The sequence below is a fragment of the Balaenoptera ricei genome, chromosome 19 (assembly GCF_028023285.1).
Source record: "Balaenoptera ricei isolate mBalRic1 chromosome 19, mBalRic1.hap2, whole genome shotgun sequence".
Lineage (NCBI taxonomy): Eukaryota > Metazoa > Chordata > Mammalia > Artiodactyla > Balaenopteridae > Balaenoptera > Balaenoptera ricei.
In genome coordinates this window covers 49,015,642-49,036,372 of record NC_082657.1, presented here as the reverse complement: position 1 = coordinate 49,036,372, position 20,731 = coordinate 49,015,642, and the positions used below count along the sequence as shown (strand labels likewise).

The 20,731-nt window shown below is 42.2% G+C and overlaps 2 protein-coding genes across 9 annotated transcripts; one reads left to right on the top strand and one right to left on the bottom strand.

Moving 5' to 3' along the window:
• Positions 1 to 1,460: 1,460 nt before the first annotated feature.
• On the bottom strand, positions 1,461 to 20,708 carry TXNL4B (thioredoxin like 4B). Of its 8 annotated transcripts, XM_059904910.1 has the most exons (5): positions 20,037 to 20,412; positions 17,253 to 17,385; positions 15,718 to 15,869; positions 3,257 to 3,292; positions 1,461 to 1,816 (listed from the first exon to the last, which is right to left on the bottom strand). In XM_059904910.1, the coding sequence occupies exons 1-5, from the start codon at positions 20,078 to 20,080 to the stop codon at positions 1,804 to 1,806; spliced, it is 378 nt and encodes a 125-aa protein (XP_059760893.1). In that variant the 5' UTR covers positions 20,081 to 20,412; the 3' UTR covers positions 1,461 to 1,803. The 8 variants fall into 8 exon arrangements, with proteins under 8 accessions (XP_059760893.1, XP_059760889.1, XP_059760886.1 ...); XM_059904906.1 differs by lacking the exons at positions 1,461 to 1,816; positions 3,257 to 3,292; positions 20,037 to 20,412 and adding exons at positions 12,279 to 12,641; positions 20,437 to 20,708; XM_059904903.1 differs by lacking the exons at positions 1,461 to 1,816; positions 3,257 to 3,292; positions 20,037 to 20,412 and adding exons at positions 12,279 to 12,641; positions 20,437 to 20,707 and having other exon boundaries at positions 17,253 to 17,421.
• LOC132353295 (haptoglobin-like) lies at positions 5,833 to 10,483 on the top strand. The gene is made up of 5 exons (XM_059904376.1): positions 5,833 to 5,867; positions 7,194 to 7,276; positions 7,581 to 7,679; positions 8,540 to 8,614; positions 9,569 to 10,483. The coding sequence occupies exons 1-5, from the start codon at positions 5,863 to 5,865 to the stop codon at positions 10,345 to 10,347; spliced, it is 1,041 nt and encodes a 346-aa protein (XP_059760359.1). The 5' UTR covers positions 5,833 to 5,862; the 3' UTR covers positions 10,348 to 10,483.
• Positions 20,709 to 20,731: the final 23 nt, after the last annotated feature.

Genomic DNA, 20,731 nt, shown 5'->3' with positions numbered 1-20,731 from the left:
GAGAGTCTCATCAATTCTAAGATGCTGATTATTGTTCCATTATAACATTTCTGAAATTGAGATGCATCTTGCATTGATGGTATCTTAAGCATTTTGTCAGAGTTTAATTGGCAGAATTTTCTCTTTCTTACAATTCATAGCATATTAAATTCGATGAAATATGACAGTGGTTCCCAAACTCTGCTGCATTTGGAATCACCTGGCTATCTTTAAAAAATGCTGGTGCCTGGCGCCTACACCCATGCATTCGGATGTAACAGGGATGGGGTATGACCTGGGCATCAGGATTTTTAAAAGCTCCCCAGGAGACTCTAAAGTACAGCAAAGTTTGGGAGCCATTGAAGTACGGTATTTCTGCCTTATTCAAGCTTTTCTTCAACTCCTAGGTTTCATGGACAGCATCTTTACAGATTCTGCTTATATACTGCATACTCCTCTGTCTCAATTAATGATGTCTTTTTAACTCCAACCACTAATCATCCATTATATTCCCATTAGAATGTCAGCTCCAGGAGGGCAGGGGTTTTGTTTGATTTGTTCTCTGTTATGTCCTCAGCACTTAGGACATGTAGGCACATTGTAGACACTTGATAAATATTTGATGAATGAATGAATGAATGAATGAATGAATATGCCTCCTTTTATATTTGGTGCCCTGATAAACTCATTCCTCATGCAATTTCTAGTAAAATTGTTATATATTTAGATGATTTCCAAATCTGGTCCTCTGCTTCATCCTTCACACCCCAATTTTACATAACGTTCATTTCAAAACTTGAACGCAGTGTTTTCTCTTCCCATACACACCCCAAAATCCCAGTCCTAGTCTTCTCATATCTATCCCCTTGAGACCCTGAGTCTCAAGGTTATAACCTTGAGTCATTTTCAAGCCTTGTCTTTCCTTTGCCCTCCTCATATTAGATCACTCACTGAGTTTTACAATTTGTTTTTCTGAAAATTCTCTTGATTTTATCCCTTCCTTTTAATTTCCACAACAGTGAATTTGTCTTCTTGGCTTCTATTTACTCACATTTCAAATTATATCATATCTACCTGCTAGCAACTGTTTTTAAAAAATGATTATGGTAGTTATAATATGTAGCATAAAGAATGGGAGAAGGTAAAGAGACTTAAATTGTAAAGTTCTTGTATTATTTGGGGAGTGGTAAAGGCATTAATTTAAAGCAGATTATAATAAGTCAAGGATGCATACCTTGAAATCTTTGGGGTAACCACTAGAAAAATAATACAAGAATATATAACCAAAAATGTTAATAGAGGATATTTTTTAAAACTGAGTAATACGAAGAAAAAAAGGCAGGAAAGGAGAAATAAAGAGAAAAGAACTTAAGGATTAAATACAAAACAAATAGCACGATGGTAGATGAAACCAATTCTATTAATTACATTAAAGGTAAATAAATAAAACATTCCAATTAAAAGGCAAAGATTGTCAGAAGTGATTTAAAAAATCAAATACCAATTATATGGTAAATAGATAGAAAAAATATACCATGAAAACACTAACCAAAAGAAAGTTGGTGTGTCTTGAGTAACATCAGATCAAGAGACTTTATGGCAAGAAAAATTACTAGAGATAAACAAGGACATTTCATAACGATAAAGAGTCAACTTAGGGACTTCCCTGGTGGTGAAGTGGTAAAGAATACGCCTTCCAATGCAGGGGACGTGGGTTCGATCCCTGGTCGGGGAACTAGGTTCCCACATGCTGCGGGGCAGCTAAGCCCGCGCACCACAACTACTGAGCTCGTGCGCCTCCATGAGAGAGTCCGTGTGCCACAACTAAGACCCAATGCTGCCAAAAAAAAAAAAAAAAAAGAGTCAACTTAAAAGGAAGATGTAACAAACCTAAATTTGTATGTACCTAATGACAGAACTTAAAGAAAAAATAGACAAATTTATAATCTTTCTTTCAGTAACTAACACAAAAAGCAGGAAACAACTCAGTGAGGCTATACAAGACTTGAACAGCACAATTAACAAACTTGACCTAATTGACACTTTTAGAACACTATACCCAAGAACTGCTGTCTTCTTAACTACACATGGAACACTTATCCAAACAGGTCATATGCTAGGCCATAAAGCAAGTCTCAATAAATTTCAAAGGATCAAAATCATATGGAGTATATTCTCTGACCACTGTGGAATTAAACTAGAAATCAACAGTGGAAAAATAATTTTAAAATCTCCAAATGTTTGCAAGTTAAACAGCATACTTTTAAATAATCATGGAATGAATAAGACATAAAATGGAAATTAGAAAATATTTAAAACTGATTGATAAAAATTATATGAAAACTTATGGGATATAGGTAAAGCAGCATGTAGGGGAAAATATATAGTTTTAAATACATGCATTAGAAATGAAAAGTTAAAATTGATAAAAGTTTCTGCTTTAAGAAGTTCAAAAAAGAAAATTAAAAAATTAAAGTAAGAAAAAAAGAGGAAATAATAAAGTTAAGAGTGGGAATCATTGAAAGAAAAAGAGGCAAACAATAGAAAAAAATCAACTAAAGCAAAAGTTTGAATTTTGAAAAGATGAATAAAATCGATAAATCCTTAGCAAGATTTTTCAAGAAAAAAGGGAAAAAGCCCCCACAAATTACCAATATCAGGACAGGGCATCACTACTAATCCTACTGATATTACAAATATAATAGAGTAATGGTGGAAACAGCTTTATGCCAATAAATTTGACAACTTTGCTGAAATGGGTAAATTTCTAGACAAACACAACCTACCACTAGAAAAAACAGAAACTCTGAATAGTCCCTTATCTATTCAAGAAACAATCTGAAATTTTAAGTTTTCCCACAGGAAACTATAGGCCTGTAGGCCTTCATTGCCAAACTCCTCCAAACAATTAAGGAAGAAATAGTGTCAATCCTACATAAGCTCTTTCATGGAATAGAGAAATAAGGAACACTCCCCAACTTGTGTTACGAGATCAACATAACCTTAATATGAAATCTTGTTAAGGACATTACAAGAAAGGAAAATCATAGGCCAATATTTACCATGAACTTAGATGGAAAAATCCTTTAGAAAAATCAGCAAATGAAACCCAGCAATATTTAAAAATTCTACTACATTATGAGAAATTGAAGTTAATTTCAGAAATGCAAGGGTGGTTTAACATTCAAAAATCAATCAATGTAATTCACCACATTAACACAATAAAGAGAAGATTTTAGTGGATAAAGAACAATAATTTATTTATGTTTATATTTACCTATGTGCTTCTCTGTTATGCCTTCCTTCTGCCTCCCTATGAGAGGTAACATTTTACATTTTGTTTTCCGTTCTATTAAAATTTTAAAAAATAAAGTTTTTGTCTTCTTGGCATCTATGCCTATACATTATATTGTTCAGTCTTGCTTGTTTTTAAAAAGTTTTCTTTGGCTAAGAAAAAGAAGTTTATTTTTTTTGAACTTTTTTATTGTGATAAAATATATATAACATGAAATTTCTGATTTTAACAATTTTAAAGTATACAACTCAGTGGCATTAATTATATTTGCAACATTGTGCAAACATCACCACTGTTTGCAAAACTTTTTCATCATTCCAAGCAGAAACTCTGTACCCATTAAGCAATAACTCCCCTTTCCTCCCTTCCCCCGGCCCCAGGGAGCCTCTATTCTACTTTCTGTCTAAACATGTCATACAAGTGGAACCACATAATATTTGTCTCTTTGTTTCTGGTTTCTTTCACTTAGCATAATGTTTTCAAAGTTTAATGTTGCAGCATGTATCAGAACTTCTTATAGGTGAATAATATTCCACTGTATGTATTTTTATCCACTAATCTGTTGAAGGACATTTGGGTTGTTTCTACTTTTGGATATTGTGAATAATGCTGCAATGAACATCGGTATACAAGAATCTGTTTGAGAACTTCCCTGGTGGCACAGGGGTTAAGAATCCACCTGCCAATGCAGGGGACACGGGTTTGAGCCCTGGTCCAGGAAGATCCCACATGCTGTGGAGCAACTAAGCCTGTGCGCCACAACTACTGAGCCCATGCTCTGCAACAAGAGAAGCCACTGCAATGAGAAGCCCATGCACCGCAACGAAGAGTAGCCCCCGCTCGCCACAACTAGAGAAAGCCTGCACGTGCAGCAACGAAGACCCAACAGAGCCAAAAATAAATAAATAAATTAATTTTTTTAAAAAAAGAATCTGTTTGAGTCCCTTTTCAATTATTTTGGGTTAAATACCTAGAAGCGGAATTGCTGGGTCATATGGCAATTCCAGTTTAGCTTTTTGAGGAACCATCATACCGTTTTGCAGATACTACTCCATTTTACATTCCCACCGGCAATGTATGGGAGTTCCAATTTCTCCACATCCTTGCCAAGACTTATTATATTGTTTTTTTTTTCTTGTAATTGTAGTCATACTTGTAGGTGTAAAGTGATGTCTTGCGGTTCTGACTTGCATTTCCCTAATGACATTTTCCAGCAATGTTGATCATCTTTTCATGTACTTGTTGACCATTTTTGTATATCTTCTTTGGAAAAATGTTTATTCACATCATTTGCCCATGTTTAATTGGGTTGTTTGTTTTTTATTTTGTTGCTGTAAGAGTTCTTTATATATTCTGGATATTAAATCCTTATCAGATATATGATTTGTAAATATTTTCTCCTGTTCATAGATTATCTTTTCACTTTCTTGATATTATCCTTTGATGCACAGACGTTTTTAATTTTGATGAAGCTCAATTTATCCATTTTTCCTTTTGTTGCTTGTGATTTTGGTGTCATATCTTAGAATCCATTACTGAGTTTGCCTGATTTTGAGCTCTATAAAAGTGGTATCATTCTTAATATAATCTCCTGAAACTTGAAGTTCTCTTTAAAAATTATGTTTATAACACTATCCATGTTCTTTCATAGTTCATTCATTCTCATGGCTGTATAATGTCCTGTTATACAAATATACCAACATTATTTAGCCATTCTCCTATTGATAGACATTTGTGCTGTTGCCAGTTATTTTGCTATTACATCAGTGCCACCTTAAATATCCCAAAGGGATTCTTCTGCACACTCTAATTTAAGAACCACTGGTTTTTTATAAATGAATTGAGTTGTTATTAAATTTCAGTTGAACAGTACTTGGGATACACAGCTGCAGACATCTGACTAAAGCACATCTATTTTTCTCACCTGCCTATTTGGACTGATTACTGGACTATAAAACCACGATAACCACTGCCATTGAGTATAGTTTGCGTCTACACTATAGCTTTAACAATTTTGTGTGATTTCTTGGAAAAAGAGATCAGAGAAGATACAATAAATACATTTTACTGATTTCAGGCTGGAGAGCTTTGCAGCAATAAGGAGATGGCAACACAGAGTGGGGAAAATGATTCTGAAAAGGACATGCTTACTTTAGAGCCCTCTCTCAGCCAGGTTGCAGGAGTGTCTCTAAGGGATCTGAAATAACCCCAAGAGAGGCTCTGTTCAGTGCTGAAAATCATCCAAAACAAAGAGACACAGATTGACGGTTCCTCCCCCAGTCCTGCACAGTGGCTGATTTCGGGAAACACTTTGGCAGCTACATGGGGTCATGACATGGCCAGGTTTCTTTGGCTCAAGCATGAAGAACACCAGGGGAAACTCAAGCGTGAAGCAAGAGCTCGACTCTTAACAGACATGTTTTTTGTGGCTTTGTTACCAGAAAATGCGAGTGACCTTATTAGCAAGGCCGAAGTGTGTAGACACAGGGATTACGAAATCGAGAAGGGGGTGGAGTGAGACACCGGAGGCATAAAAGCATCAGAAGGTGCCCCACAGCACTGCTCTTCCAGAGGCAGACATACCAAAGATGAGGTGAGTCCACAGTTCAGCCCTGTCCCCCCTTTCCTCTGGATTATTTCATCCTTCTTTGTATATATCTTTTATCTACATGACAGCCCAGGTACAGGAGAGGCCTACAGGGGAGATGCAAAAATATAACAAAGGAATAAGGCAAATGGGCTAATTTATAGTGAATAAAGTGTTTTCTGTGTTAAATCCTCTGCTTTTCCGTGTCCATAAAGGGTAATGCTTTCAGATGGTGCTGTCTTTCCCATGAGACGTGACTTTCTCTAAGGAATAGCTTTTTCCTTGAGGTTATGAAGTTTTCACCTTCACGGGGGATGCCAGCAGCTCCTGTGGTAGGCTTCCTGGCATTTTTTTTTCTTTTTTGGGCCATGCCACACGGCTTGTGGGATCTTAGTTCCCCAACCAGGGACTGAACCTGGGCCCTTGGCAATGAGAGTGCTGAGTCCTAACCACTGGCCCACCAGGGAATTCCCCCTGGCATTTTGAATATGCCTATTAGCAGATTTTTTTTTTCTTTTTAAAAATGTATAATAAGAAAGATCAATAGTGACACATTTGAGTGACACAATTCAGGCACTCAGATTTGAACAAAATAAAAAAATTTTTTTGAAATGTTGAAGTAACGAGACTAGAAACTTAACCAAGCAATATTTGAGTAGCTGACATCTTTCAGGGAGATGGTTAACTGGTGAGTATGGCCTGTGCATTGATGCCCACGTGCACAGTCGACCTTTCAGGGAGCCAGTTATCTTCCAGGTAACCTGGAATCCTGGGGTTTGCTATACCATTTCCTGAAGTCAAATTATAAAATAATAGAAAAAACTATATCAGTGTTTTAAATTATATATTTAAAAAAACCTCTTATTATGGAAAATTTCAAAAAGTAGAGAGAAGAGCATAATAAATCCCCACTTCCCCATCTTCCAGTTATCCACATTTCATTAGCAGTATCCTTGTAGCCCAGCACCTTAGGGTGCCCAAGTGAGATTTCTCTCTGCTGCAGAGCTCATATATTAACAATTTAATGTTTCCTGAATGCTGCCAGAAACTGAGGCCCAATCCCCATGTGCCTTCCTATCTTGGTTGTTCTTCTCTGAAGCTTCTGTAGAATTCCCAGCAGCACAGAACATGCTGGAACCTGGGTGACTGGGAAGCTGCTAAACTATGCATGTGGGTGGGTGAAGGGCTTCTAGGTCCTAGCACTTCCATATCTATTTTTTCTGGCTGCCTAATGGGAGGTGTGTGTGTGTGTATGTGTGTGTGTGTGTGTGTGTGTGTGTGTGTGTGTGGTGAAGCGGGGAGACGAGCTGTGTGCTCCTGTCTTCTCTGCAGCGCCCTGCAAGCTGTTTTTGCCCTCCTGGTCTGCTGGCAGCTTTTCGCGGTGGGAATCAGCAATGAGACCACAACTGCCACAGGTAGGTCTCTGTGTTTGGACAAGAGCTGTACCTCCCAGCACTGCTGCATCCACTTTCACCCCATCAGACCTGCACCCGCTCTTGGGGAAGATCCAATTGCTCCTTCTCATCCTAACCTCTGGTCTTTCAGTATCATGAAGAAAATTGGGGAGCCAGCCAGAAATAAGGGGAGATTGCCCTCCCCAGGGCTTCCATTTGGGGTGGAGGGAGGTTGATGTGCAAAGCAGCTTCTTCTCCTCTGACTTTTTGGGTCTCTAGGGGCAGCTTCTGACTACGAACCTTCTCTTCCTGTTTCTCTTTGCAGATGACAGCTGCTTAAAGCCCCCCGAGATTCCCAATGGCTACCTGGAACACTTGGTTCGCTATCGGTGTAAAGCCCACTACAAACTACGCGCTGGAGATGGTAAGGCCGGGACGAACGTCTCCGCGCCCTCCTCCGTCCCACCGTCTCCACAAGGGGTGGAGCCAGGGTGACGGTCCAGAAAGCGCACGTGTTCTCTGGAGCCAGGCGATCTGGATTCTAACAAGGGTTTTGTCGCTGGTAGCGGTGGCCTTTTGGCAAATTAACTTTTCTCAGCCTCAAGTTTCCTCCTTTGTTAAGGGGAGGGAGGTGACGCCATGTAGCCTGCCCCTGAGGGACGTCTACGTCGACAAAATGACGCTGACGGTGATGACGGCAGGGAGCCCTTACCTAGTGAACACTGCACGCCCGGAACTGTTCTAAGTGCTCTACACGGACTTGCTCACTAGGTCCTCACAACACCCCTCCGCAAAGATTCTATTATTTATTTTGGCCGCCCCCGCACTGCTTGTGGGACCTTAGTTCCCCGACCAGCGATCGAACCCCTGCTCCCTTCATTGGAAGTGCGGAGTCCTAACCACTGGACCGCCAGGGGATTCCCAAGAGATACTGTTATTACTCTCACTTTGCTGCTGCTGAAACTGAGGCACAGAAAGGTTGAGTAATTTGCCCAAGTTCAGGTAGCCTGTAACAGGGAGAGTCAGGATTTGAACCCCGATTCCGACCCCGTACCGCCTTGCCACGGTCACTATGATCGCCACGGTCACCTTGACCGTCGTTCTGCCCCGCTGGGCTTCACTGTGGCCAACACTTAGCTTCTAGCACAGCGCTCCTCCCTTCCTCCTCCTCCCCTGCCCTCCCCCTTCCTGCTTCTCTGACTCTGCTCTTTAAATACCTTCTCTCCCCACGCTAGGTCCAGATACAATTTCCCTTTTGGCTCATTTTTTTTCTTTTTGTTTCAGGAGTGTACACCTTAAACAGGGAGAAGCAGTGGCTAAATAAGGACCTTGGAGAGCAACTCCCTGAGTGTGAAGCAAGTAGGAAATCATGGGTCCTGGGAAGCAGACGGAAAGTGGGTATTGAGGGGTTGGTGCGCCAGCAGGGATTGAAATGTCCTAGAGACACATCCTCCCTGTGTGGTTTCCTCTGGGCACACAAGAGCCGAGGGGAGGGACCAGGGAGAACCACAGGTGGCTGGGCAGAGAAGTGCACAGGCAGGTAATACTTCCCCATAAAGTTCACTAAGGATTTGTTCATTTGGCCTGTGGGGCATTGACTGAATCCACTGTCTACACTGCCCACAGAGGATCAGGAAACTCTGTGTGTACATATAGCCCACCTAGAGAGCCCTGGGCCAAGGGTAAAGCAAGCTCCAGAAGAACAGGTCAAGGGAGGGCATAACAAAACCTTAATCCGTGGGAATATGATACAAGAGGCTGGAGATGGGTTAGGACTCTGTTGTTACTAGGAAGAGCTGATGCTCTCTCCTTTAACCTCTCGGAACACGAGGATCTTGCCTACCCTCTTCTGCTACTAGGGATGCAGAACTGCTGACCTGCCTGTCATTAAATACAATATCACATCCCTCTTTATTCAGAGAGAATGAATCATGGTAGCTCCTTGTCCTTACAGTGAATTCAAGGGAACTGTGGACATCTTGCTGTGACAGACTGTTTAAAAATACAGAGAGTTCAGCAGCCAGAGTTTGAAAACTTCAGGGCTACTTGTTTCTTTGTGAGTTAGAAAAGCAGGAACTAGAACTCTGCTTTAGTGATGTAAACATTAAAAAAAAAAAAAAGAATCATTTTAAACTGTAAACATTGGGAACAAGAGGAGCAGAAGGTAAGGGCAAAGCATGTAAACATTTCTAGCTCTGAAGAAATGAACAGTGATCGTTCAGACAGCAGCAAGAGTCGATCGTTTTATCTTTCCCCGGGAAAGACTGGGAGACGGTCACATTCTGCTCATAATTTTCTTACTCTCCTCAACAGCATGCGGAAAGCCCAAGCATCCAGTGGTTCAGGTGCAAAGGATCATTGGTGGCTCACTGGATGCCAAAGGCAGCTTTCCCTGGCAGGCTAAGATGGTCTCCCACAATAATCTCACCTCAGGGGCCACGCTGATCAATGAACAATGGTTGCTGACCACGGCTAAAAATCTCTTCTTGGGTCATGACAATAAAACAAAAGCAAAAGACATTGCTCCTACTTTAAGACTCTATGTGGGGAAAAAGCAGCTTGTGGAGGTTGAGAAGGTTCTTCTCCACCCTGACTACTCCGAGGTAGACATTGGGCTCATCAAACTCAGAGAGAAGGTGCCCACTGATGAGACAGTAATGCCCATCTGCCTACCTTCAAAAGATTATGTGGAAGTGGGGCGTGTGGGTTATGTGTCTGGCTGGGGGCGAAATGCCAACTTCATTTTTACTGAGCATCTGAAGTACGTCATGCTGCCAGTGGCTGACCAAGACACGTGTGTAAAGCACTACGAAGGCAGCACAGTACCCGAAAAGAAGACACCAAAGAGCCCTGTAGGGGTGCAGCCGATACTGAACGAGCACACCTTCTGTGCTGGCTTGTCCAAGTATCAGGAAGACACCTGCTATGGCGATGCCGGCAGCGCCTTTGCCATTCACGATGAGGCTGACGACACCTGGTATGCGGCTGGGATCCTGAGCTTTGACAAGAGCTGTGCTACTGCTGAGTATGGTGTGTATGTGAAGGTGTCCTCCATTCTGGACTGGGTTCAGAAAACCATAGCTGACAACTAATGCAAGGCTGGCTGGAAGCCTTTGCCTGAAAGGCCGAGGGAAAACTGGACAGAAGCAGAGGGGACAAAAACGTGGTATGAAGCTGATGGGTTTCAGCCCTGCATTGCTGAGTCGATCAATAAAGAGCTTCCTTTGACTCATTTCTGTGCTGTTTTTAGCCTTGGGCCTTTTAAAATTCTCTCATTTATAGGACGGCAGCAGCCAAGTGCTCTGGAGTTTACTGGGAGTGTGGCAGAAAAACCCCCAGGGCAACTGGAAATCCCTAAACTGCCCCACTGCGGGGCTCATGATCACTGAATGAGTGCCTATCCAATGGCAGGCCTCAGAGGTCACTGTTATCCTTGTTTTACAGACAAGGAAATAGAGACTCAGAGAAGTTAAGTGATTTGCTTAAGGTTACACAGCTATCAAATAGTGAAGCTGAACCTTGAACCTAGGTCTGTCGAAATACAAATCCCGAGCTCTTTTCACTGCATCCTTTTGCTTCTTCAGAGTAAAGGAGGAGAAAGAGTGGAGGCTGGTGAGGAAGACGCTAGCTCCAAGTGGCATGAAAACAAGGGCTTTAACACAGACAGTACTTTGTTGTTTGTGCTCCAACACACCAGTGCTTCAGGTGGCAAAGTAAGATGGTATGAAGGCAGGATTTCTGGACTTGCTGGGTCCAAATCACAGCTCGACGACAAATCTGCCAAGTTCCTTAAGCTCCCTGCCCATCAGTCCCCTGGTCTCTCCTATGAGGGGGCTTAACCCAGATGATCTCTAAAGTGCCCATCAGTAATAACATTCTGGGGCCGGGTAAAGTTAGAAGTCTCTTCCTTAGGAGGGGCTGCTTCTCCCACTTGGAAGAAACCTACCCTTTAGCAGGAGTCAAACGCAAGCTATCTGAGTCTTTCATTTCACAAAGATAAGGGTCTCGTTATTAAGGGTTTCCCAGAAAAAAGGTTCTAGAACCCAGCACATGAAGCTCTTCTAACTGAAGAAGAAAAGTTCTAAGTGAGCGATAAGCCTTTATTCAGTATGCTGGCCCTTCACCAATATACCGTCCTGTCATCCCAAAACAGGGCCTCTCCTGCTCATGGCTTAAAATGTCACTATTCCTCACTAGGTTCTGCCCTTCCCTGTGACGGTCTCCTCACATGCACTCTCCAGATCCATCAATAATTTTCGACAGGTTACAGCTCATAGGCCAGTGAAGGACTTAGACCTGTATTCTAGAGCGTGTGGAAGAGACGATCGCTAGAAACTGAAAAATACAAACACGTGAAATGATGCCTCTCAGGGGGCACCTATTTCTTCTAATCGTACCTTCAGCACTAAGTTTTCTTAAAGAATAAACCATCCCAGTTTTCTTGAAGAGCAATCTGATTAAGGGTCTCCTGCTCACCCCTCAGGAGGAACACAGAAGAAAACCTCTGGCATTTTCCCAGTTCCCTTATCTCCTCTGCCTTCCTCCCAGCGGCACCTCTCACCCGCCTGGCCTCCCCCTCGGGTTCCAGTGACACTGGACTCCGTGGAGCCCTCTCAACATGTGTGCCATCTCCAGCCCCTGGGCCTTCTTCCCCCGGTGCCCTCTCCTGAAAAGCCCTCCCCTTTCTCCACGAGTACCTCCTACTCTCCTTTAAGGCTCAGGCACTGTCTCTTCTAAGCAGCCTTTCTTCCATCCAGGAGTCACTTGTCTTTATGTAGCATCTGGCACAGGACGGGGCACACAGTATGTACTTAATAAATACTTGTGGAATGGACAGCAGCCAAGATGGGAACAAAAACACAAACCAGGACTTCAGAGAAACATTCCCTAAAGCCCTCAGGAGGAGAGAAGATATGAGAATCTTACGCATGAAAGTTCTGAGGTTTTGCTGTTATCTGAGCACTTCCCGCACCTCAAATGCTCTGTGACTTAGGCTATGAGGGACAGAAAATCCAATGAACAGTGACAGGCAGCGAAGACATTTTATTCTTTCATAGAAGTCTTAAGGGAGGCATGTCTGGAGTGCACTCAGTAGCTCAGTATCGTTCTCAGGGACCCAGGCTCTTTTCACCGTTCTTCTCAGCGTGTTCATTTTTCAGCCCAGTGCTGGTTGCCTTGTGCTCCTAAGACAGCTGCTGCAGTTCCATGCAGCACGATCACCATGAAAGCAGGAAGTGGGGGCCAGGAGAAGACGGAGGTGGTGGTGAAAGGGTTCTGTTGTCTCCTTCCTGGAGTGGCTCTCTCCTTTATCAATGAAGGCCACAAAGGTGCCCAGCAGCCTTCCTTCGATGCCACACTTGTCAGAGAAGGCTTGGGCAGGAAGCACCTGGCAAAGGGGGACAGACTTGCAGTGACAGTGCTGCCCTGCACAGAACTGGGTTGCTGTCATCAAGGTGGCAAAAGGCTGCCAAGCAGGTCACGTGCTGCCTGGCACACTGCCCTCTGGCTCTGCATCTATTCTCTTATTCTAGAAAGTCAGTACCCTTAGCCCCACGAGGTTTTGAGAGGAGCAGGAACTTGCCCAAGTGGTGGCAGGCTGTGCCAGAGGACCCTGGGAGAGTTCTTCATAAAGTTATTAACACAGGCAAGTCCTATAAACATGATACTTCTTTCTAGCAATTCTGAGATCTCTTTCCAGTCTTGAGTCCTTGAAGTACAGTTTTCTCCTCAGAAAGAGATGGAGCTCTGGGGGAGATCAGCTCCTACTTACTAAGGGTAGTTAATTCTTTGTTTAGCTCAAATTGGGTGCTGGATGGTAAAGGTTCAAGTTCTCACTTCTTGGGCAATATAATAATAGAAAAGCTGATAAAATGAGCAAGCCAGGATACCTTTAAAAGTCTGAGTCAGAAAGGCTCGAAGATAAAACAAACTTGCCCGCTCTCAGTAAAGAATGATTTATTCCAAAAGAACTGGAATAACAGGTGAGCACGAGATAAATACACGAGTGGAGGAGTGGCGAGGCTGAGGAAGATGGAAGGGGTGGGTGTGTACACATACGGTAGAAAAACAGTATTTTTGCTCTTATGGGAATTGACTTTCTATTTTACTTGTGTATCAAATAAACATAGTTAAATCAAATTGTACTAGCCAAGGTTTAGAAGGATTCGTTATTATCTTAAAGAATAAAGAAAACTATAATATAAAGAGAAATTAAAATAACCACACTGGGGAAACTGACCACGGCTGACTTGACTGCTCTGAGGTCTGCAGGGAGTAGACACTTGGGCATTCCCAATTGTCACAGCACCAGTGTGGTCTTCTACTTGGGGGCCGGTATTTTCTGTACATGTCAAACCTCTTCTCCGCCGGGATGCTGACCTCATTTCCGAAAGACCCCAGAAAAACAGCACAGCTGGCGCCAGGCACTGTTTCACGATGGGCCTGTCTCTTCAACTTTGACAGTAGTGAAAATGCTAAATGTCTTGATAGAGGAGGTCATATTTGGGAATATTCTTGGGATCAATAGGACTTTGAACAATAAGTTTTCCCCTCATTGCGCCTCGATAAATTACTTCAATCAAATCTATGAAGTCTTGTTTGGTTTTGAAACTTCCCACGAACTTAGTGTGATCTGGAGACCTAAATAGCATAGGAGAGAAACAACCTCGCTCAAAACTTTTCATAATTACTTGTCAGACCTTCAGGATAAACAAAATAAACAGCAGCTCTGTTATTTTCTTCTGATTAGGGAGCCTTTAGACACAAAGCCTGACACTGATTTTCCCTTTGCGATTACAGGGCCCATTTGATATACGACTAAAACCAGTGCTGTGGGCCGCTGGGAGAGCATGTAAGCCCTACCAGGTGCAAAGCTTCTGCTTCAAAACCTATTTAATCACTTCTCAACTCATCATCAAGTAGTATTCCCTGGGTGTTAGCATGGGCTTAGTTTGTTGTTGCTGTTGTTGACTAGACGCTGTGCGAAGTCCATTAACTTGTCGTTGTCTCTGAGTTCTAGTCACTTACACTTCTGAGTGGTAGGTGCAATATTACCTTTTTTTTTTTACTTTTCAAGTATCAAGTATGTTTACTGTAGAAACGGTTTAGGAAAAAAAAAAAAATGAGGCCAGAGGCCACATTTTGGTATATACCCTTTCAAGCTTGTGTGTGTGTGTGTGTGTGTGTGTGTGTGTGTGTATGCATTTCTTTTTTTCAAAGTCATGGGAATCATATCATGTAAACTATCTTGTAAGGTGCTTTTTTCAACGAACATGTAACATATTTCTTTCAAAGTCATTAAACATGCATCTCCCATACCATATTAAATTAATTTCTAGTATCCTTCTGTGGACATCTAGCTTCTAAGTATTTTGTTTTCTAAATAATGGTGGGATGAATGAGCATCCATGTAGTCAATTCTGGCCACTTTCATGACTATTTTCCTTCAGATAAATTCCTGGAAATGCAATTGCTGGGTTAAAAATTGTATACGTTTTAAGGTGGTAAGTAGTATCATAAATCACCCTCTGAAAATATTCACCAAACTAATACATATATCAACTGTATTCTAGGAGAATACACAGCTATAAAACACTTAAAACAGATTATATTTAATACACTTTCAAATAAATGATGACAAAGCAGGCACACAGATCTAGACGAGTGGACTCCTTGACCACAGTAAGAAATGATAGGATTATTACGGATACGTTCAAAATTAATAAGTATTGGGATGCCGACTGGATGGAGGGGAAGGCATTAAAGATTTCATGTTATTATTTTTTTTTTTTAAGGTTTTTTTTTTTGATGTGGACCATTTTTAAAGTCTTTACTGAATTTGTTGCAATATCGCTTCTGTTTTATGTTTTGATTTTTTGGCCTCGAGGCATGTGGGATCTTAGCTCCCTGACCAGGGATCGAACCTGCACCCCCTGCGTTGGAAGGCGAAGCCTTAACCACTGGACCACCAGGGAAGTCCCTCATGTTACTTATTCTTGACAGACCTTGTTGAAGAATGACTTCAAAATTCTCTGAGTGAAAGAAGACATGAAACTTGGCAAGAGAAAAGCATGTCTTAATTTGCTGAAGGATTACTTCTTTTATAGATGCAGCCTATGAGTTTCAAAAGGTTAAGAACAAATGACCTACTTTGTTTTAAATAAAATTCCTGGGAAACTTTTAAAAAAGCTGTTCTGTATTTTCTACACTGAAAGATGGCGAGTGCTTCACAAACTGTACTATTTTCTCACACTTAGTAAGTTAAAATTCACCACTCATACTGGAAACACTCTCATTTTGCACCAAAGTTCCACATAAAAAAATTAGAGAGTGCATCAACTCAGGAAACAGTACCAGCATAAGACTCACAAAGCCCCCATCACATGCAAATAGGTGAGCTACTGAAACTGCCTGGATAAAAGAAACTTTTAAGACTGTAATAACTTCATGTCAATATAACTTACCCATAATCCACTTTCATATGCTGCCCATTGAAGAAAAACACAGTAGATGGAATATAACTGATGTCAAAATAGTGTGTATAAACTGGGGTTTGGTCCACGTCTACCAGATATATAGCAGCCATTTTACTTAAGTCAGAAGAGGTCTTAGAAAGCTGCAAATGAAGAGAGAGATGTGGGTTACAACTTGAGGGCAGCAATGTTTCTTCTGTGAACCTTTTTACTGGAACAGAATTTTCTGTTTGAAAAAAATTCCCGGGCCAAGAACCTATGAGTTCCACATTAGACACAGTGTAACCTTATCATTCAGAGTCTGAATCACTGTTGGCAGGGTAATGAAAGGGCCCTAGGCAAATTGTGTGAGTATATTTCTGCTTCTTTTTTTTTTCTTCTATTTTTGATTGTAAAAAGTTTTTATAAACTTTTTATGGATTTATAAAATCCATACTCGCTTAAATAAAAAACAAAACAACTCAGAAATAGGTACTACAGACAATGGAATTCCCCCACATCTCTTCCTTCCAATCTCCCCATAGATGATAATTATGACAAAAACAGCAAACACTTACATGGCACTTGTTATGTGCTACGTGTTCTAAGTGCTTTACACTTGTTGGCTCCTTTAATCCTTCCAACATTCCTATGAGGTATGCACTGCTAGTCACCATTTCACAGACGAGGAAACCGAGGTACAGGCAGGTAATATGCCCCTGGTCACACGGCTGTACGCAGTAAGGTTAGGATTTGAACGCGGACAGCTTGGCTTCAGAGTCTATACTCTTGACCTCTGTGATATTCCACACCCTCTGTAGTTGAGGGTAAAATGCTGTGGCCCCTTCCCCCCAGATTAACACATCACACCCTCATTTTTAACCACAGAAGTGGGGTTTCTTACACTGTATCCACACTGAGGGTGGCAGCAGTAGAAATGGTGGGTGAGGTCTTAGTCCTGGGTAAGTCTCTCTCCACAATAAACAGAGACAAGGATAAACTAACTCTGTCCCATACTCCCCTTCCTACTCATCAGATTGTGAAGATTTGATGTGAAATCAGAGATTATCATCAGGCACACACTGGAGGCAGCACACTCGAAAAGCATATTTGCAGGCAGAGAAAACAAAGTTCAAATCCCAGCTCTGCAATTTAGTGGTGCTGTGCCTGTGGGAAGTCACCTGACCTTCCTGGCATTCACCTCCCCCCTTGGGAACAGTAATAGCAATTATCCCACTGCTGTGAGCATTGAGTAAGACAATGTTCATAGACTTGTTAATAATGTTCCTGGTCTTCCACTGAATTGTTGGTGAAACTGAGCTTCGGCAGCTGCTACTGGGAAGGGCTTCCAGGGCAGATTCAGCACAATCACAGATTTGGGGGTTCAGCTCAGGGCAGGCACACGATCGGCTCTTAGTGAAAGTGTGCTAACAAATGAACAGCTATATCCCCGGGCCCTGCCTGCTCCCTTTCAATCATTTTGCAGATGTGGAAGTGAGAATGTATAGGTTTTTAATAAAAACCATTTACTTAAAAAATTCACTTACAATATCATCTAGTTGCAGACAGACAGGATCCTCGTCTCTCCCGAACCTGAGAACCAGCACCTTCTCTGCAGTACTTTTTATCGCCTGGTCCACTTCTTTTTTGCTACTCAGCTTGGGTAACAGGAAGCTCATGCTGAAATAATCCAAAGATCAATCCTCACTGTCAGTCCTGAAAGTTGAAATGTTTAAAGACATTAAGTGCATGAGTCCTAATTTTAAAACATTTTTAATTTTTGTAGTAGGTAATGTGTATACATATTTTTTTTTCCAGAGGAAAAAAGGTTTCATACAACACAGTAACAACAAAAAGGAACACACTAAATGCACAAACTGGTGGCAAGTAAGTCCACCAGTTAAAAAGAAACAATATAGAAAGGTATATTGTCTCCCCTCAACTGGCTTAGTTCCCAGTGCCCTGTAAGTAGTTACAAGGTAACAACTTTCATTAGTATCTCATGTATCTTCCAGAGTTTTGTTATGCATTCACAAGAAAATACAAACATGTTCCAACGTTTTCTCCCTTTTTTACTCAAAAGAGAGTGTATTCTTTCAGTCAGTGTTCCAGCAGGAAAGAGATGACATCCTCAAATCTGAAGACTTTCATTAAGGAAACGTATAGGAAAACAGCAGGGTGTAGTGCAGGACCCTGGGCTAGTAGCAGCGGGACAGGGCGCTGTTCTCACCCGCAGGCCTGAAGGAGCCATGGGAGGGAGTAGTTACCAGAACCGTGTGGCTGAGATTGCTGGATGGAGAGGGCTGCTGTATAAGAGGTCAGCCTGCAGTTAAGGGGTGCAGATGCTCTCCTCCCACCCTCTCTCTGATCTGCTAATGCTCCCACTGGCTGACTCCACCTGGAACAAAGAGGGCAGGCGAGGTGCAGAGGCAAACAAGCCTCCTTGTCCCGGAGCGGTCTAGAGAAGCAGGAAGGGTGGAAGACCATCACGTATCTCTGTGTAGAAAACTCACACATTTTTTGTCACAGTGCCATACTATTTCATGCCCATTCCATCCTTTTTAAACAGTCTTTTATTGACGGACATTTTTATTATTATGAGTCCTGGTTTAAAGATCCTTGGTGTATGTCTTACTGAGTATACCTCATCACATGGCAAACAGATCAATTTAGAGTGTGTAAAAACCACACACACACACAAAACAAATAGTAAAATACTGAGATAGAAGGGGCCTCTCATTTTCAGACTAGTTTGCTCATAGTTACACTTCTAGCTACAAAAAAAAAGGACTAGAATCCACGCCATCAAATTTCTAGTCCAGTGTTCCTTCTACTGCAACAAGTCCTACTTTTATGATTGAGAAACTCTATGATCAAGGAGCTTTACTTTTGATCCATCCATGAGAGACTCCATTGAGATACTTAATATTTTGAATTCAGCCCCAAATGTGTCTTATGCTACGAAAAGGGAGGATTTCTTTCTCTCTCTCTTTTTTTTGGTGACAAGTCACATTTTAAGATATGAATTACTAAAAATTCACATAGGAAATGAAATTGTTCCAGTAACAGGTCACACTTTATTTTTTTAAATTAATTAATTAATTTTTGGCTGTGTTGGGTCACTTGCTGCACACGGGCTTTCTCTAGTTGAGGTGAGCAGGGGCTACTCTTCGTTGTGGTGCGCGGGCTTCTCATTGCGGTGGCTTCTCTTGTTGCCGAGCAGGAGCTCTAGGCACGCAGGCTCCAGCAGTTGTGGCTTGCGGGCTCTAGAGCGCAGGCTCAGTAGTTGTGGTGCACGGGCTTAGTTGCTCCACGGCATGTGGAATCTTCCCGGACCAGGGCTCAAACCCATGTCCCCTGCATTGGCAGGTGGATTCTTTACCACTGCGCCACCAGGGAAGTCCCAATAGGTTATACTTTAAATAGAGAAGATGATTGCCAGAAGGGACTTCTTCAAATCGGAGTGGCAGAACAAATTACTGACGAAAGGGAAAGTCAGAGAAAAGATGGATCTGTCCCACCACTAGAATTCAAACAAACAGCAACTTCTGTAAGTTACTGATAAAGAGGAGGAAGTGGTGGGAGAGCAAAGCTGTCAACGGGGAGTGGGGAGATAAGCGTGTAAGAGGGTGGGACTGGATAAATGTTGGAAAGAGGAGAGGGAAATTGAGACCATACCTAAGAAAATGTCCACAGCAAATGACACCAACAGAAAATTCACAAAAGAAGGGGTAAAAATGGACAAATATACTGCGAAAGTTAAGCTTTACCAGTAAGCAAAGGAAAGCAAGTTAAACGATATATTTTCAAATCCATTAATTTGGCAAAGATTAAAAGATAACGGCAAGAGTGTGAGTGAAGGGGCAGGCATTCAGAGTCCCTGCTGGAATGCAGAGAAGCAAAACTTTTCTAGAAAGAAACCTGAATACTCTTTGACCAACAATTCCACTTCTGAGAATTTATGCCTAGTAAATAAATAGACATATGCACAAAGAACAATGTACATTTATAACGGTGAAAAACTGCAAACAACCTAAATAGCCATCAGTAGGGGACTGAGGAAATAAATGATAGTATAGCCACTGCAACGTACTAGCACACTGTCATTATATACCGGGTTAGAGATGAATAATTGAAAAATCCTCATGATAAAGAAAAAAAAGTTATAAAGTTATAAAACAACAGTATATAAAGCGTGATCCCACTTTTGTACAAAACCTAACTATAATACACATGGACATATTCACATAGAAAAATAACTAGAAATGAATATCCCCAAACACCATCAGAGGTTATCTCCGCGTGTGAACAGACGAGTGACTTTTACTTACACTGGGGTGCGCGTCTTTATTTTCCCCAAATATCCGACATACATACTTTTTTTTAAATTTTATTTTTGGCTGCGTTGGGTCTTCGTTGCTGCGAGCGGGCTTTCTCTAACTGTGGCGAGCAGGGGCTACTCTTCGTTGCGGTGTGTGGGCTTCTCCTTGGGGTGGTGGCTTCCTTTGTTGCGGAGCACGGGCTCTAGAGCGCAGGCTCAGTAGTTGTGGCGCACGGGCTTAGTTGCTCTGCGCATGTGGGATCTTCCCGGACCAGGGCTTAAACCCCTGTCCCCTGCATTGCCTGGCGGATTCTTAACCACTGCGCCACCAGGGAAGTCCGACATACTTTTAATGATGCCAGTGGTTGGGCTACTCCTGGCCCACAACTGCCAGGGAAAACGATACTTACTCATTTGTACACGTCAGCTCCCTCTCCTCCACTTCAGGGATGTCGGCAACCCCCACCCTTTCTCCAAAAAGCCGACTGGGGAGGCTCTTTCCTCCTCCCGCAACGGCGGAGGCGACCCCAAACCAAAGTAACCCACGGGCTAGAGTTGCCTAGCAACTGTGGCGGACCACTTTAAGGGGACGGAAACGGAAAAAGAAAACGCACAGGCGCAGTGATGAACTCGCATTAGGCCCCGCTCAAATAAGCAGAAGAGGCTATTCTAGTCACCGCCCACCTCCCCCGGCTCTGACCGGAA